The sequence below is a fragment of the Bos grunniens genome, chromosome 16 (genome assembly GCF_055505025.1).
Source record: "Bos grunniens cultivar Pamir isolate PY7600 chromosome 16, Bosgru_T2T1.0, whole genome shotgun sequence".
Lineage (NCBI taxonomy): Eukaryota > Metazoa > Chordata > Mammalia > Artiodactyla > Bovidae > Bos > Bos grunniens.
The window spans coordinates 18,157,919-18,176,653 of record NC_141180.1 but is presented as its reverse complement, the minus strand read 5'-3'; the positions used below and the strand labels follow the sequence as shown (position 1 = coordinate 18,176,653).

The window sequence follows — 18,735 nt, the reverse complement described above, 5'->3', positions numbered from 1 at the left end:
CCCCCCACCACCAGTTTTATTGTGATATAATTGACATATAACACTGCATTAGTTTAAGATGTATAAAATGCTTCAGTATTTGTAGGTATTGTAAAATGATCACCACAATAGGTTTAGTTAACATCCATCGCATCACATGGTTACATTTTTTTGTTATGATGAGAACTTTCAAGATTTACTCTCTTAGCAACTTTAAAGTATGCACAATACTGTTAACTGTTGTCTCTATGCTATGTGTTACATCTTCAGAACTTGCTTATCTTATAACTGGAAATGGGTACCTACTGACCCCCTTCACCCGTTTCCCCCAGCCCCTACCCCCACCTCTGGCTACCACCGAAATATTCTGTTTCTGAGTTGTTTTTTTAAGTTACACATATAAATGAGATCGTACAGTACTTGGCTTTCTCTGTCTGACACATTTTACTTAGCATAATGCCTTCAAGGTCTGTCTATACTGTCCCAAATGGCAGGATTTCCTTCTTTATCATGGCTGCATAATATCCTGTGGTGTCTCTGTGTGTGCACGTGTACATAGATGGAGATTTCCATTGTTTCCCTGTTCTAGCTGTTATAAATAATGCTGCAATAAACATGGGATACAGAATCTCTTTGAAAGAATAATTTCAATTCCTTTGAATATATTCCCAGAAGAGGTATTGCTAAACCATATGGTAATTCTATTTTCAATATTTTGAGGAACCTTCGTGCTGTTTTCCGTAGTGGCTGCACGAATTTATATTTGTGCCAATAGTGCAAAAGGGTTCCATTTTCTCCACATTCTCCCCAGCAGTTGTCTCTCATCTTTTTGAGAAGAACTCTTGTAACACATGTAGTTTTGATTTGCATTTCCCCGATGATTAGTAATATTGAGTACCTTTTCATGTACCTGTTGGTCATTTGTATGTCTTCTTTGGAAAAAATTTAGTTCCTCTGCGTATTTTAGTTCCTCTGCGTATTTTGGTTCCTCTGTGTATTTTAGTTTCTCTGCGTATTTTATAATGGTTTTGTTTTTGTTTTGCTATTGAATTATGTGAGTTCTTGATATATTTTGACTATTAACCCCTTATCAGATATATGGTTTGCACATATTTTCTTCGTTTCTATAGGTTGCCTTTTCATTCCGTAGCTTGCCATCTCATTGAATTTTTATCATTTTACAATCTCTTGCAAGAATCCGTTCAGGACTCTCAGACTAAAACATATTAATTCCTACTCTGGTTATGAGCAGAGCTTATTTTGTGTTTTTCTAATGTCAGCCTTGTCTGAAGAGGAAGCTGAGACAGAGAGGTTTACTGCTCAGTTTTTTAGCACCAGCGGTTACTGGAGTACCTCGCTGCAAGAGTAGACTTGGTTGTATTTATGCTGCATCACGTGGGGGTTTATTTTTGTTTGCCTGGTTTGAAATTCTGAAGTCTAGATGCATCCTAGTCTGAATTCTGTTACATCTAGGGCATAGAAACACTGGATGGAGCAAATGAAAAGGAGCTGATTACCCATCCTCTTTCCTTGAACCGTAGGTTAATGCCAGGTGGACTTATGGGACATGAACACTCTTCTCATGTCAGATTTTCTCCTTTGGAACTTCCTGTGGCTTAATCCAAAGAAACTGGATAAAATGAGATATTCATAGGGCCATTCCTTGAGGCACGTTTCATTAAGAAGTTTGGCAGTGGATGGCTAAGTAAGGTAACAGCCATATGTTTTATCTTTGCAAAAGCATCATCATCTGAATAACTCCGGGATAATCCTCTATGAAGAGGAGAGAGTATTCAGGTCCTCAGGGAAGAGAGGAACCAGAAGGAGGAACACACGTCCCTTTCCTCAGTCTGGCTACATATATGCTCATGAGATTGGCAAGCGTGTTGTATCTAAGGTTAGAAGAATCACTTATTTTGGGCAGGTAATGGAGCTAAATCCTGTTTGTCCCTGCTTTCTCCAGAATGCAATATACATATAAATGGTGACTAGGATACACAAATTCAAGCAGTGCCTCACTAACATGACTAATGCTACAAGTTTTATAATAGGTCCTTATTAACCCAACACAGAACAACGGAGTATATGCTGCTCTTTCAATTTAAAAGATAGTCTTTTTAGAAAAAACACAAAATTTTGTTTTTATGTCTTTATTTTCCTCAACCTCTGGCTGAAGAATAAATCCCTTTTGTGGGTTTTAAATGTGACTGCTAGACACATGGAAGACAGCTCAGGCCTTGTAGAAACAGCACTTAATCTGGAATCAAAAGACATTCGTTTAAATTTCGGCTCTGTCTCCTGCTAACTTGGTCATTTTGAGCAAGTAACCTTTCTGATTCTCCCAGGGTTTCCGCAAATCTACGTGAAATAATTTACATGAAAGTAATTTAGAAAATGAGACTTTTACAAATGTGGCTTATGAACATTAGCTGTCCTTAATATTTTATTTTTGTAATCTGTGGTATCAGCTATAATACTCGGCTGTGGATTAAACTTCCCAGGTCCTTGTTGGAATGTGGTGTGACTCCGACTCTACTTGGCCTCATGGAACCTTCAGACCTGTCAGAGAGAGAAGCCTTGGCACAAACACTGGGGCAGCAAGGGAGGAGTGGGAAGTATCATGAACAATATGGTGCCACACTTTGTGCCCTGGGCTCCCAACTGAAAAACAAAACAAGCTGATTGATAAACATCATATAGAAGGCCTCCAAACACAGCCCTTCTTCCCCTCCACTGACGTGCAGAGAGCTGCTTAGAAAGTTTCCCTGTTGGTGCACACTCTGTTTCTTTTAGCCAAGAGGCTTCTTAAAAAGTCCAAGCCAGATTTGTTGGGCTCTGGGCCTGTAGGATGCCAGGTGGGAGGGTGGGAGGAAACGGGGGCCTGCAGTGGCAGAGGAGAGCAGGGAAACCAGCTGGTGAGACTGGAGCCAGGAAACTTCCAAAGATAAAGAGAGATGAGGCTGGGATGACTTGCCTCTCCTACCGGAAATGAAGCCACGTGGTCCTTCTGGGGCTTGGGTAGAGGTGACACGCTGCACACTGCATAGGCTAATGCTGCAGAGATTTTAGTGGAGCCAAACAAACATAGAGGTGGCCGTGTCCAGGAGTTACCTGGCAACTGCTCTGTTCTTGTTAGTTCACCTGGCTCTGCTTGGGTCCGTGCAGAGATGCTACGTCCCTTCATTTAAGCCTTTGGAATTCAGGGCAGATCTATCAGTATGGTTTTCAAGTCAGCCTAGATATTGTAATTTAAAAAAAAATCTATTAAACAAGTACCACACACCAGGCCTAGTCTAGTCCTGGAGGATGCAAAGTTGAGTAAGACAGAATGTTTCCACAAAAAGCTCACAGAGAGGGAGAGAGACAGTCACACGTATAGCTCGCCACCATAGACGTCTGGCTGTAAGATGAGCTATGAAGAGACAGGGAGAAAGTATAGAGCAGAGGTCAGAGGACGTGTGGCAAGGGAGAGGGGCAAGCTAAACATCAGAGGTGACATTTCAACCTGGCCTTGAAGGATTTTAACAGACTCAGGCAGGTAAGTCTGGGTTCTAGGCCAGTGTGAATTAAACCTTTAGATCCCTCACTGCTCTTTCAGGAACCGTGGGAAGTGTGCTGTGGCTGGAGCTTGGCTGGAGTGGGGCTGCAGGTCAGCACGAGGTAGATTGGATTGATGGGGGGTGAGGTTTGAAAGAAAGGACCATGAAGGACTTTGAAAGGTCTGTTAGGTATTTAGCAGCAGGTGGAGCAGATGTGAAGGAAAAGATAGAAGAGGGAATGTATAGGATCTGAGGGTCATGGTTCTTCTTAGTGGCACTGTGTCTTAGGACACTTGCCCTTTCAAATGACCACTTAACGCCCGTTAGATTCAGTTTTCTGAGCTGGAAAATGGAGATGTTGGTAATAATGCAGATGCTAAAGGATTATCGTGTTTCTCTGCTCATAGCTCACGTATGTATGTGTGTGCTCAGTTGTGTCCAACTCTTTGCGACCCCATGAACTGTAGCCCATCAGGCACCCCGGTCCATGGGATTCTCCAGGCAAGAATACTGGAGTGGGTTGCCATTGCCTCCTCCAGGGGATCTTCCTGACCCAGGGACTGAAGCCATGTCTCCTGTATTGGCAGGCGGGCTCTTTACCACTGAGCCACCTGGAAAGCCCCATAGTGTGTTTAAATTCTCCTGTTTCAAGGTCTTGCTCAAAATACTGCATCCTGCTAAACCCTCCTGAATTCCCTTAGAGCATAGTTGAAAAATGAAGGCACACACATATGAAAAGGTAAAAAGCTGCATATAAATATGCCATTGGGCTGGGCAGATATGTGGGGAAGCTGGGCTCTTAGAGCAGAGAGGCCTAGGGTTCTAAACCTGGCTCCATCTCTTACTTAAACTTGAATGAGTTGTTTAACTTTTATGTTGAGGCTGAAAATACCCGTTTTGCTGCCTTCTCATTTTGGTTGCAAAGATTAAATGTCCGAAATGGATGAAGGTACTTGGAAATTAGAAAGTGCTCCTCCAATGGCACTCAATGTGGTTGTTATTTTAGGTTTGGACATAGTAAGATCCAGTGCATATTTTAGAAAGATAATTCTAATTGCTGTGAGGTGGATGAAATGAAGGGAAGAGAGGCAGGTGGCCAAGAGACTAGGTATATGCTATTTCAGTAGTCCCGGCAGGAAAAGGTGAGGTCCTAGACCAAGGCAGCAAGAATGAAGAGGGAGGGTGGATCCAAGTGCCATTTTGAAGATAGAACCAACAGAACGATGACAGGGATAGAAAGACTAAGAACCAAAGGTAAGAACTTTGGTAGATGGTAACACCATAAACCAAGATAGCTCCTTGTTGCTTTCTTACTTGCTGAAATCCAAAAGAGGAGGTGGAAAAAAGAGGTGCTCCAGGGCTTAAATTCTGTTACCCTGACTCTCACTGAAAGTGTGAAAGAAAGTGAAGTCTTTCAGTCATGTCCTACTCTTTGCGACCCCATGGACTGTAGCCTACCACTCTCCTCCATCCATGGGATTTTCCAGGCAAGAGAACTGGAGTGGGTTGCCATTTCCTCCTCCAAAGGATCTTCCTGACCCAGGGATCAAACCCAGGTCTCCTACATTGTAGGCAGACGCTTTACCATCTGAGCCACCAAGGAAGTCTGACTGTCACAGTTCCTAGTCAACTCTTCCTTCCCCCAAGACACCCTTGGTAGAACCCACTGAACCTGACACCAAGTCCAGGAGAATTTCTTCTTCTAGTCTGCCTTGTCCGGTGTCTTTAGCCTGATTGTGACCTCTGTAAGGTGCCTGTGCCCAAGGAATCCCCTCTGTCTTGGAAGGAGAGGCCAGATCAAGCACGAACTGGTATCCCCCTGCCTCACGGTAGACTGGCACCTCTCCCTCTCCTGCACTGGGGCTGGGGCATGTCCCTTAGCCCCTGGTTCCCCTCCTCCTCCCTGGACATGAGGGAGTAGGTAGCAGGACCCTCAGTGGGTGCTGAGCTCTGTTATCTTCAGGTTGCTGCTCTTTGTTGATGGAGAGCCTGAGAATAAGTGGAACAGCCTTCAGGGGAGTAGGAGAGTGCATGAGCCGTGGCTGGGAGGCACTGTGCTAGCAAGGGGTATTCTGGCTGGACAGGTGTTTGATGATGAGAAGGGCATTGGTGCGAATGTGGCATCTGGAGGGGCCTACTAGCCAGTGACTATTTCATGATCCCCATTTGCTCACTCATCGAATCTCACCATCTTCCTCTCTGCCAGGGAGTCCTCATTCCTCTTCTCTCTTCTTTTTCCCATGGGTCTTTAGTGGGTTGTTTTGTTTTAATTGTCTTTTGCCGCAGAGTGGCTCTGTCCCCTGTTAGGGGCTGTGTCTTCCGTCTGACCCTTATGCTGGTTTTATCCCCCTGTCTTGTTTTCCCCTCCACCCCACCCCATCCTCCCACTTTCTTCTGGAGCTGTGTGCCCTCTCCTTTCTTATTCAACCTTGACCAGCCATCATCAAACAGCATTTCAACCCTTCAAGGCATCAGTGTCATGGTCTTCAGTGGCAGCACATACTAAGCACCAAGCTCAGTGGGTCAGGCCACCAGCTTGATGGGTAGCGTTCAGACCCCAGTAAGTGACAAGTGACCCCCCCTCCCCTAAGCCTTGGTTTCCCTATCTGTTAAATAGGGTTTTAATAGTGCTTACATCATGGGGTGATTGTGAAGATCAAATGAATTAATGGATATGAAAAACTTCATATAGGACTGGCACATAATCATCAATCAACAGACAGTAGTCACTGTTGTTATTAAAAGCATAAAGGATAGTTTGACCCCTCAGAGGGTTGAGTTTCTGTTGTAGCCAGAGCCACATAATATATAGCATTCTGGAACCTAGCTCGTCCCATTACTAAGTCAGTAGCTTTCAAAACAGAGCAAGCAGATGAGATCAGGCACTTTGCTATACAGCAAAAAACATTGTAAAGCAACCATATTCCAGTAAAATTTAAAAACCAAATCTCACCTTTATAAGTACAAAAAAGGAAATTAATGCAAATGTTATTAATTTCAGCTTTTTAAAATAGTATTCTAGTATGTTTCTTTCCAAGAACCTGATATACGTATAGTACAAGTTTTATATGTATGATTGTTATTTTCTAATTTCTATTTAATTTTTTTCTTTGATGGATTTCTTAATGGTGTATTCATTCATTTCCAAATATATGAGTGTTTTCTAGCTGTTTTTTTGTTATATTGATTTCTAGCTTTATTGCATTTTATTTCAAGAAGATAATTTATATTGAAAAAAAAAAAGAGAAAAACAGAGCAAGCAGAAAGTTTTAGTGCTGACTGAAATGAAACTGATCCAAGAAGACTTCCTGCAAGAGGCTGAACGAAGTTCATTTCTGTACAACATTTTAAGATTATAGTTGCAGGCAGGGACAAAGGGAATGGGGTCTACACAGTGCCTGCTCAAACACTCTCTCACCTGCTTGCTTCACTCTTTCTTTTGATCATGGCACTGCCCAAACCTAGTGAATCTTATCTGCTTTGTCTGCAGGGAATTTGCCAAAGAGAGAGAGAGAGTGGAGAACCGGAGAGCCTTCATGAAACTGCGGCGCCAGCAGCAGATCGAGCGTGAGCTTAACGGGTACCGCGCCTGGATAGACAAAGCAGGTAAGACCTGGGGGCTGGAGGAGGCTGCTGATGGGCTGCACAGACATCCGGAACCTACCCAGTACCCATTCCCAGTACTTCTGCTCGAAGGGCCAGTCTAAAACAGGGCAGAGAGAAGCTGGAAATGACTCGTTGGCTTTTGGGGTTCCCAACTGGTCCCATTTTCTCCCTTTGAAGTCTTGTTCTTCTACCAAACATCTTTCAGGAGACAGATATTTTAGCAAGGTGAACTGAGTAAAAGTTCGCATAACCGAGTGCGTGAGCTAAGTTTGGGCTGATGCCATTTCACACACTACCGTTACTACTAACAATAGTCCGTTCAGTCCACAGATATTTATTGAGAGCGTACTTTGTGCCAAGTCCTGTTCTAGGCATTTGTGGTACAGCAGTGAGCCAGAGCTCTACTCTTGTGGAGCTCAATTACCCTATAGCTGGGAAGGCAGTGATGAACAAAATAAGGAGTAATTTTTCATAGGGTAATAAGTACAATGAAGCACTTTCCTGGTGGCTTAGATGGTAAAGAATCCACCAGCAATGCAGGAGACCTGGGTTCAATCCCTTAGCTGGGAAGATCCCCTGAAGAAGGAAATGGCTACCCACTCCAGTATCCTTGCCTGGGAAATCCCCTGAATAGAGGCACCTGGCAGCTACATACAGTCCATGGGGTCACAAGAGTTGGATACGACTGAGTGACAAAAGTTTCCACTTTCAAGTACAATGAAAACAGATCAAGATAGGGTTAGGGGTTTAGGGTGAGTTTCAGTTTTAAATGGAGAGTCAGGGTAGACCTGTTTGGGGAGGGATGTGAAGGAGATGAGAGGGTGAGCCACAGGGAGCCCTGAAGGAAGCATACCCAGTGTCCTGGCTGTAATGTGGGAGGAGACCCAGAGGGCTCCAGAAACTGCCTGAGGTGTGAGCAGTGGAGGGTAGGAGCTGGGATGAAGGCATTCTCATGGTGGGAGCAGGCGGCAGAGCCTGTAGGACCTCTACCGGTCCTTGTAAAGTTCAGAGCTTTCCTGCGACTCAAGTGAGAGCCACAGGGGGATCTTGAGCAGAGAAGGGACATGCTCTGTTTAAGATGTGGTTGCTGCATTGAGAACAGACAGTAGGAAGACCCAGGCCTGAGCAGGGAGACGGATAGTGAGACTACTGCAGTAGGGCAGCTAAGAGATGATGCTGAGAACTGGTTTTCCCTGTTCCTTGCTGTCATCAGCTCCTCGCTCATGGCTCAGCCTTGGGAATAATTGTTGCCCAGCCCTGAGGAAAGGTCCAGGTTTATCCTGATTTTATGAACCCACAGAGAGCCTCCAAACTCAAGAGTGACTGCGGCTCTGCTGTTTATGAGGGGCGTCAATCACCCCATATCTGTCAGTAAAGAGGATACATTTGCTTTCCTTGTTATTTTAAAAGTTGCATTGCATTGGTGTTATATATCTTCATTTTCTTACTGAACAAAGAGTACATTTTTTTTTAATTAAAAAAAAAAAAAAAGCGTGACAGCGTCTTTGCTCTGTTCCTGATAGAAAAGCAGAGCACAAAGAGATCTCTCGGGAAGAATTTGGAATAGGATTGGGTACTTAGTGGCCTGACCCTTATTCTTCTCTAAGCTTTGGAATGATGGATGTTATGACTCCTGTTCTGACCACAACACACGCAGGCTGTCTCAGCTCAGGAGTCGACATTTGATCATCTATCTGGTGAGAGAGCAAGTATGATGCGAAGTGCCGTGCCAAAGCCAAATAAAAGCCACTCTTCATTTGGGACTATCTGCAGTTCTTTGCTGCTTCTGGAAGCAAGAGCCATGGAGTGGTGACTGTACTCCCATTTCATCCTTGCTCCTCTGAGACTCTTGTGTGGACATGGACTTGAATCTTCTCTCCCTCTTCTGGGAACAGTAACTCAACAGATTTGCCTCCAGGCCAGCCTGGCAGCTTAAACCTCCCAACTGCCCTTGGCTTCCTGGGCAAGGGAGCCATCTGACAGACCACCCTAGTGAGCAGGCTGGCAGCAAACCCCAAAGAGAACCCTCCACGCCCTTCTCACAGCCCCCTTCAGGGTCAGGGGGCTCAGGATATTGCTCTTTGCAGCTCTGCTTTTCAAAATAATGCAGAATTCCAAGGCTCCACTTTATTCCAGTTGGCAAAGCCTGCTCTCTTCTCCTTCTAAGAAAAAAAGACGCACTGCGACGTCAAATTGTGCTTCCTGGCCCTTTCCTTTACAAATGGAGCGTGAGTGATTCAGAGACATATGGGTTACGTTTCCCTGGAAAGACACTCGCAAGTTCCAAAGCGAACTTGGCAAAAGACATTGGGGGAGGGGTGGTGCCAGCCTATCAGGAGCCCTCGAGCGCTCCCCAGAGGTACTCAATGGCACCATCCACCCTCCTCCTGCCTCGGGGGTCCTTGAATCTGCCCACCCAAAAGCCCCAGACACTGCGCAGAGTGAAAAAGACTCTCTGGCTGAGGTCATTCATGTGGCTATGAGGTATTTAACAAGTACCTAATTTTAAAAGGATGGCCTCCAAAAGCCAGTGCTGTCAGTGACTTTCAAACCTTCTGTGTGCACATCAAGGAGCATCCCACCAATAGCACTTAACCTGTTAACTTAGTTTTGCCAGAGGGCTGTACTTAAAAAAGAAGACTAAATGTTATGACTTTATAATGGCCACCCTGTGTGGTACGTTCCGAGCCTCATCATGTTCCCCTCCCTGGGAAATACATTACATACTCTCAGTTTTATATGCAGGTGGAATTATGGTAATAACTTTACCCTTTTATGCTTGTCTTTGTACTTGTTAGAAGTGCTTAAATTAAACCATTGCTTAATAGAACTGCTGCAGGCTTATCCCCAGCAGCTGGGATCTTAGGGAATGATTGCTGGCACTTCCAGCTCCCCTCGCTTATGGCTGAGATAGGAGCGGGGATCGAAAACTCATCCACACCACTCTCAATACGGGGCTCAGAATCCCACTATTTGTGCGACAGAAGGTCTGTTTTGTTGATACATTTGAGGGATGTTGTTCTTGTTGTTCGGTCACTAAGTCGTGCCCAACTCTTTGCAACCCTATGGACTGAAGCACACCAGGCTTCGCTGTCCTCCATTATCTCCTGGAGTTTGCTCAAATTCATGTCCATTGAGTCAATGATACCATCCAACCACCTCATCTCCCCTTTCTCCTGCCTTCCATCTTTCCAAGCATCAGGGTCTTTTCCAATGAGTCGGCTCTTTGCATCAGGTGGCCAAAGTGCTGGAGCTTCAGCATTAGTCCTTCCAATGTATATTCAGGGTTGATGTCCTTTAGGATTGACTGGTTTGATCTTCTTGCAGTCCAAAAGACTCTTGAGTCTTCTCCAGCACCACAGTTCAAAAGCATCAGTTCTTCTGCACTCAGCCTTCATTGTGGTCCAACTCTCACATCCATACATGACTCCTGGAAAAACCATGGCTTTAACTATATGGACCTTTGTTGGCAAAGTGATGTCTCTGCTTTTTAATATGCTGTCTAGGTTTGTCACAGCTTTTCTTTCAAGGACCAAGAGTTTTTAATTTCATGGCTGCAGTCACTATCTTCAGTGATTTTGGAGCCCAAGAAAATAAAGTCTGTCACTGTTTCCACTTTTTTCCCTATCTATTTGTCATGATGGGAGCAGTTCCCGTGATCTTAGTTTTTTGAATGTTGAGTTTTAAGCCAGCTGTTTTGCTCTCCTCTTTCACCTTCTTCAAGAGGCTCTTTAGTTTATCTTTGCTTTCTGCTATTAGAGTGGTGTTATCTGCATATCTGAGGTTATGGTATTTCTCCTAGCAATCTTGATTCCAGCCTGTGCTTCATCCAGCCCGGCATTTCACATGATGTACTCTGCATAGAAGTTAAATAAGCAGGGGGACAGTACACAGCTTTGATGTACTGCTTTCCCAATTTGGAACCAGTTCATTGTTCCATGTCCAGTTTTAACTGTTGCTTTTTGTCCTGCCTATAGGTTTCTCAGGAGACAGTAAGGTGGTTTGGTATTACCATCTCTTTAAGAATTTTCCAGTTTGTTGTGATCCACACAGTCAAAGGTTTTAATGTATTCAGTGAAGCAGAGGTAGCTGTTTTTCTGGAATTCCCTTGCTTTTTCTGTGATCCAGTGAATGTTGGCAACCTGATCTCTGGTTCCTCTGCCTTTTCTAAATTCAGCATGTACATCTGGAAGTTCTCAGTTCAAGTACTGCTAAAGCCTAGCTTGAAGGATTTTGAGCATTACCTTGCTAACAAGAGAAATGAGTGTAATTGTATGGTAGTTTGAATATTCTTTGACATTCCCTTTCTTTGGTATTGGAATGAAAGCTGATCTTTTCCAGTCGTATGGCTGCTGTTGAGTTTTCAAAATTTGCTGGCATATTGAGTACAGTATTTTAACAGCATCATCTTTTATGGTTTGAAATAACTCATGCCAGAATTCCATCACCTCCACTAGCTTTGTTCATAGTAATGGTTCCTATGGCCCACTTCACTTCACATTCTAGGATGTTTGACTCTAGATGAGTGACCATACCATCATGGTTATCCAGGTCATTAAGGCCTTTTTTGTGTATTCTTGCCACCTCTTCTTAATCTCTTCTGCTTCTATTAGGTCTTGTAATTTTTGTCCTTTATTGTGCCTATCTTTGCAAGAAATGCAAAAAAGAAACTTCCCTTGGTATCTCCAGTTTTCTTGAAGAGATCCCTAGTCTTTCCCATTCTATTGTTTTCTTCTATTTCTTCTCATTGTTTGCTTAAGAAGGCTTTCTTATCTCTCCTTGCTATTCTCTGGAACTCTGCATTCAATTGGATATCTTTCTCTTTCTCCTTTGCCTTTTGCTTCTCTTCTTTAGTGAGGCATATTCTAATAAGTCTTGGCAGAAAATAGTGTCTCACCCATGATGACACCTCTGTGGAGTACAGGACTGCTTCTGGGGAGGTCAAGAGGGGAGTCCAGGGAACTGAGTGGTGGTTTTACAAGTGCCAACAACCAAATAATGCCATCCTGACGCCAACCAGCCCTTTCCCTCTCTATTGCCAGTGGAGTATCCAGCCATTCAATTCAGTTCTGACACTAAACACCACCCAAAGTGAGTGCAGACCCCACAAGCGAAGGGCTCCACCGAATGTGCCTCTCTCTCCTTCACACACCAGCCACAGTAGGTCCCCAGGTGACCTGTACTTCTTCCTGGCTGAGGACAAATTCAAAGGGTTCCAGATTTGCTAATTCATTAGCATGACTTACAGAACTCAGGAAAAAACTATCACCAGTTTATTCCGAAGAATACAAGTCAGTAACAGCCAAATTCAAGAGATACACAGGGTATGACATAGGGGGCAGGGATAATGGGTGAACGACAGAGCTACACACACATCCAGGCATGTCACCCTCCTAGCGCCCTGATGGGCAACCTATCAGCAACCTGGGCCCCATCATATAGGGGTATGTTTTGGTTGATTTTTTAAAAACGACTTGTTTATTTGTTTTTGATTGTGCTGGGTCTTTGTTCCTGTGTTCGCGCTTTTTCTAGTTGCAGTGAGTGGCGGCTACTCGCGTTGTGGTGTGTGGGCTTCTCATAGCAGTGGCTTCTCTTGTTGAGGAGCACGGGCTCTAGTCTTTCGGGCTTCAGTAGTTGGGGCACATGGGCTTTAGTTACTCCATGACGTGTGGAATCTTCCCCGACCAGGGATCGAACCTGTGTCTCCTGCATTGGCAGGCAGATTCCTGCCCACTGTACCGCCAGAGAAGCCCCATGTAGGGTTTTAAATGGAGGTTTCCTTGTGCAGACCTGATTGATTGCATCATCGACCATTGGTGTCTGATAGTGTCAAGCCCCTCTCCCCTCCTGAAAGCTACAACCTTCTAATCATGTGGTGGTGTCTTTTGAGTGACCATCCCCCCTCCTTACACTATCTAGGCCTCTCCCTCTGTGAGTCATCTCATTAGCATACAAAAGACAGTATGTCCCACGGGCTTTGGAAGCTCTGTGCCTGAATGGTGAACAAAAACCAAATATTTATAGTTTATTATGTCACAGGGACAGTTTCATGATGGGCTTAAGCCTCTTCAACTCAGGCTTTGCTCAACAAAGCAGGATGGACATGGTGGGGGGAGAAGAAGCAAGCCCACGAGCCTGCTCCTCTCTTTGAGGGGCGGTGAGCATCTTCCTACGCTCCTTTCCTGAAAGAAGTAGGCTGGACCCCATAAACGTGGTCTCATCTTCTGAGTGAGGGGGAGGTGTTATGACCTGGGGGCTACTGCAAACAAGCAAAATTAAGGAACTCCTGTTGCCAGAATAGCTTTAAGGAACCTGCATAAAAGAAAACAGAAATGGAAATTTTCATTTTTATCAGTTTAGGAGGATTTTAGTTAAAAAGATCAACTCTCGCTCTCAGAGCTGTTTATTCTCCTAAACCGTGTATCAGACAAAGAGCTGAGTCTTAACCCATCACCCCCGGTGCCCCCTTCACCATAGACCTTCCTTTCTGTTTTGATGCTCGTCCGTGACCCTTGATGTCTTTCTGATGCTGGTGCCTGCAACCAGCTCTGAACTCCACTCTCTCTCCACGTTGCCCTGGAGCCAGAGCTGTTCCTCAGGGATTTTCATCTCGCAAAATAATTTGGCATTTACCCATAATTTACTAAACCATTTGTTTCCATATAGAGGAAGTCATGCTTGCTGAAGAAAACAAAAATGCTGGAACGTCAGCCTTAGAAGGTAAGGAAGTGCTCCAAGGCCTCATTGCTCTCTCATCTGCCCCCTCATCTGCGGCGGCTATGTGTCTTGATCAAAAGAGGAGAAAGAAAGAAAAGAGGGGTGCTTTGGGATTTGAAATGCGAGTCTCTCTGTCATAAAATCCCTCATGCTTTAAAAGGAAGGGAATTGAGTCATGAGTTTAAATGCTTTTTAAAGTGATGAAAATGAAATCCAAGAGTTGTTTTGTTCCAGGGCGTGTGATTGATAATGGGCAATGAAAAGGCCATCATACAACCAGTGGTTCAGAAACGGATCTTCTTTGACAGTTTGCGGGGGGCATCTTGGGACCACTTTCACTGGCAAGAAGTGACATTGTTTATGAAGAGCCAGAACAAATAGATACAGGGTGCCTGTTTACCTACTGCGTTTAGAAGAGCTCCCGCAAGGAGTCAGGAGCCTTGTTGCATGGGATTCAAGAGCCTCGTGTGTCAGAGGCGCTGCTGAGCAGGGGAGCCGCATTTCTGTAGACGTTTGCCACTTCTCTCACCCTGATTCGGGTATTTAAAGGCAGGCGCCTGTGTCACAGGTGCCTCTAGGCCACAGTCCTGTTTTGACCAAACTGATCCGGTGGTTCTCATGTCCTCTCTCTGCCTCTCGCTTCCCTGGTGTAGTGCTTCGGAGGGCAACCATCAAAAGGAGCCGGACCGAGGCCATGGCACGGGACTCCAGCGATGAGCACTGCGTGGACATCTCCTCTGTGGGTGAGTGGAGGTTGTCGGATCATCTTTCACTGCTCTGAACCTCCCGTGAAAGGGAGCATCCTATCTTAGGAGAAACGCCACAAGGAGGAGGGGAGCCCAGAGAATCCAGAACTTTGGGATGTAATTAGGGAAAGGCACTGGAATCTAATCTCATCAACAGTGACTTAAAGAAGAAAAAAAAAAAATGGACCAAGGGATAATGTTTATGTGAAACACGGGGTTTGGGGCCAAGAATCCAACCCAGATTCTTCAAGTGTGGCAGATGTATCTCTTCAGCGTGTGTATCCTCTCTCCTGGATGTGCTAATGAGCACCCACTTTGGGATATTGTTCACTGAGGAGGCCCATATGAGAAACTGCAATCATTTGCTTAATCATAGTAACATCTACCTACTTGCATCACCTGCTTCCATGTGATGCTTAAACAGATTCCCACTGACAACCCTATAACTTGCCTGCTGTTCCATCCGAGGTTCTCTTAGCCTGGCCGATAGCAGACTTTTCTTATTCAGAAAAAAAGGGAAGGGTCTTGACTTCATCCTGAAAGGCAGAAGAGGCGTACAGAGCTCATCACTGCTTCAGGTTGCCAGGGGTAGAAAAATCACAAATGCAGCAGAATGATTCCAGTGCCTGAAGCATATTTAAAAAGAAAAGCTCAATCTGTTACAAACATAAACAGGATCCTATTAGAATTCAAGATACCGGCTGGATGCCTGCTATCCTGCCCCGGGGCATCCTTCCATTTCCTAGGACCAAGAGTGCCCAGAGGAAAAGCAGAATTCCCTGCTGCGCTGTGGAAACTCTTAGCTCATAACATGGGGCTGCCCCAGGGTCTGCAACGGGGAAGTCCCCTAGCCCTGGGACCAGAGCTGCCCACCTGGACCTATGAATGCCCCTTTGTCATGGAGGGTGACCTCTTTTGCAGCCTCATTCTTCCTCCTTCCTTCTCCCTTGCTAGGCACACCTCTCGCCCGAGCCAGCATCAAGAGCGCCAAGGTGGACGGGGCCTCCTATTTCCGGCACAAGGAGCGACTTTTGCGGATCTCTATCCGCCACATGGTTAAGTCCCAGGTCTTCTACTGGATCGTGCTGAGCCTGGTGGCTCTCAACACTGCCTGTGTGGCCATTGTCCACCACAACCAGCCCCAGTGGCTCACCCACCTTCTCTGTAAGTGGATGCTGACTGCTGGCTCTCACAGCTGCCGCTCGATTGGTGTGTGAATGTCAAGAGAGCAAGGTGTCACGTGGGCTTGGCAGTGGTTCTGCCCGCCCAGAGTTCTGCCTCTCTGCCACGTTGTGGCCGAGGCCAGAGTTGTCCTCAGGGATTATCCCATGACTGTTTCCAGCTGTCATTCATTATTGAATCGGATAAATAAATCTTCAGTGATGAGTCAACAACATAGTGTTACACCTTGCATAATCCAGGGCCTTCACTTAGTGCCTTCAGGAGGCTCAGGGATTAGGGAGTCTTGGTCACCCAAGTCCTAGGGGCAAGTTCTTAGGGAAATGGATACTTTCAGCAGACCAGAAAGGAAACCTGTACAGGTCAGCCCTTGGTAAGGCTGCCCCAGGGTGCGGGTGAGTCTCCTGGAGGCTGTCACAGCTGGGTGTGTGAAGACTAAATCCAGCTCTTTCATCAAAGCCATGCTTAAGCCCTTTCTGTCTCCTGAAAGCCATCTGCCACATAAATGGCAGTGACAAACCCACCTGTCAGAAGAGAGCAGAGCTGACCTGTGGAGTGTGCTGGGACTCAGTCTGGGCCTGAGTGTGTTCAGACAAGGAGAGAGGTTTTGCCTGGCACTGACCTGGCCCGTGGTCACTGACTGTCCTGCCCATGTGGGTCCCGCTGCTCTTGAGGGCTCCTCCGTAGGTGGTGGGGAGGGGTCGGGGAGGACAGGAACCCATGCTGTCCATGCAACCAATGCTTCTGCCTTTAATGCTTTCAGACTATGCAGAGTTTCTGTTTCTGGGGCTCTTCCTTCTAGAGATGTCCCTGAAGATGTACGGCATGGGGCCTCGCCTTTATTTTCACTCTTCCTTCAACTGCTTTGACTTTGGGGTAAGTGCCCTGGAGCCGCCCATCTTTCTGCCTGGGGTTGCTATGCTGTGGTTTGAGATAAGCACCTTGCTCCGGGGCTCAGCATGGAGCCTTGAAATCAGAATTTATTAAAGGAGGATAGATAGGATTAGCCAAAGGGAGGTCAGGAATGAGTGAACACTTGCCGTACGAGGATTTGTTTGGGTTTTTGAAATGCTCTTTTATTTTTAATGTTTTTACTGAAATGTGTAACACGCACACCAGAGAGTAAACACTTCAGTGTATATAGCTCAGTAAATTTTACAAAGCTCCCCATAGCCAGAATTTTGAACTGCTTATTACCTTGGAGGAAGCCTGGGAGAGAAGAACAAAAGACTTGTTTCCGGAAAGTGGTTTGATCAAAACTGAGAAACAAATATATTTATTTTTTAGTTCAGTTTAAAATTGAGAAAATTATCTAGATACACCCTTAAACATTCATACTCATATGCACACACACCCTCTTATATTAGCAAGTCCCCACATAGACTTCACCCAGTGTCCACATTCCTAAATAATAATGACACATAAATGTGTGCATTATCAATGCTCTTCAAGGTGCTTTCACATGCATTTTTCTCCTCTGTCACTTTCAGTCCTGCCCACGATGTGAAGCATTGGGAATTAGGCTACCCATTTACACATGAGTCAACAGGGGACCTCGTGTGCAAGTTCACACAGCCAGCTAGCAGCAGAACTAGGTTGCAAAACTTTGGGTTCCTGAACCACCTCTCCTCCTGCCAAACCCACTTCTTTTTCTGCCAAATCTCCAGTTAGGTGCTAACGATTTTGAGCACTTGCCAACCTGCATTTTAACTTGGAACATATGCTTCTGGGTAGAGGCAATTTTCAGGCATAAGAACTAGTGAAAGACCATTTTTATCTTAGTTCCCTTATGTACATACTTTTCAGCATTGCTGCGAGGATTAAATTCTGTTATTTCTCCTAGTGCAATGTGGGGAATGTATTAGACCTTCAATAAACATATAATTAAAACATAAAACAAATTGAATGGCTAATTTGACATTGCTGCTTCCTATAGCAATCAGATTCTATGCCATAATTAGTACCATCACATCCAGGTGTGTGGGGCCTGAGTGACTGAAAGGCATTTCATGCACAGGTGACTGAAATATTCTTGTTAGCACTAAATTCTAGGCCAGTGAGAGAATGTGGACCTTCTCAGAAGTTTTTCTATTGGAAAGCAACCTGTATTCATTTAAATTTGTTTTCTTGTTTGAGGACTGCACTTCTGTCTGTCTGTTCAAGGTGTTTTAATAAGAACAGTACAGCTGTCAAATCTATGCAGAAGTGGTGAATGACTTGTAGTTTTCAGGAAAGACAGAGCAGTTGGTAAAACAATCTACAGTATGAAGGAGGAAGTTTAGCGAGGAGAGTGGGGAGAGAAGTGGTAGAGTCTCATTTTTCCTTGGCAACCTTCACAAATAGGTGGTCCTGTTGGAGATGGGCTTCCCTGGTGGCTCTACTGGTAAAGAATCCGCCTGCAGTGTGGGAGACCTGGGCTCAATCCCTGGATTAGGAAGATCCCCTGGAAAAGGGCACGGCTACCCACTCCAGTATTGTGGCCTGGGAAATTCCATGGACTGTATAGTTCACGGGGTTGCAAAGAGTCAGACAGGACTGAGCGACTTTTGAAGAAGATTGGAGGGAGGAAGAGTGGGGAGGGAAAGGTTTAACTTCAAAATAGCCCAATGAGAACTGTTGATTGAGGAATCCCTCCTCCCCCTCCTCCTCCTCCCCCCTTTGCCTTTTCTTCTCACTGTGGCTGGCTTTGGCTCTTTAGGTCACAGTGGGCAGCATCTTTGAAGTAGTCTGGGCCATCTTCAGACCTGGTACATCTTTCGGAATCAGTGTCCTGCGAGCTCTCCGGCTTCTAAGAATATTTAAAATAACCAAGTAAGTGATTAGAAGCTAGACTCTTCCCAACCACCCCTGGGCGTGGAAGCTCCTCTCTGCCACATTATATTGCGTTACATCCTCACCACAGGATCCCTTTCCTCACCCCACTTTCTACTCCACGCTTCAGCTTCTCTTCCGTCTCCAAAGACCAAACC

General features: G+C 45.3%; 1 protein-coding gene across 6 annotated transcripts in view; it reads left to right on the top strand.

The window, feature by feature from the left end:
• Positions 1 to 18,735, top strand: part of CACNA1E (calcium voltage-gated channel subunit alpha1 E) — a 675,786-nt gene that overhangs the window by 563,993 nt on the left and 93,058 nt on the right. For all 6 annotated transcript variants that reach the window (XM_086343500.1, XM_086343501.1, XM_086343503.1 and 3 more), the window contains 6 exons: positions 7,009 to 7,124; positions 13,791 to 13,844; positions 14,495 to 14,584; positions 15,542 to 15,751; positions 16,530 to 16,642; positions 18,465 to 18,577. In XM_086343500.1, the coding sequence (XP_086199626.1) occupies positions 7,009 to 7,124; positions 13,791 to 13,844; positions 14,495 to 14,584; positions 15,542 to 15,751; positions 16,530 to 16,642; positions 18,465 to 18,577 (696 nt within the window). The remainder of the gene's footprint in view (positions 1 to 7,008; positions 7,125 to 13,790; positions 13,845 to 14,494; positions 14,585 to 15,541; positions 15,752 to 16,529; positions 16,643 to 18,464; positions 18,578 to 18,735) is intronic.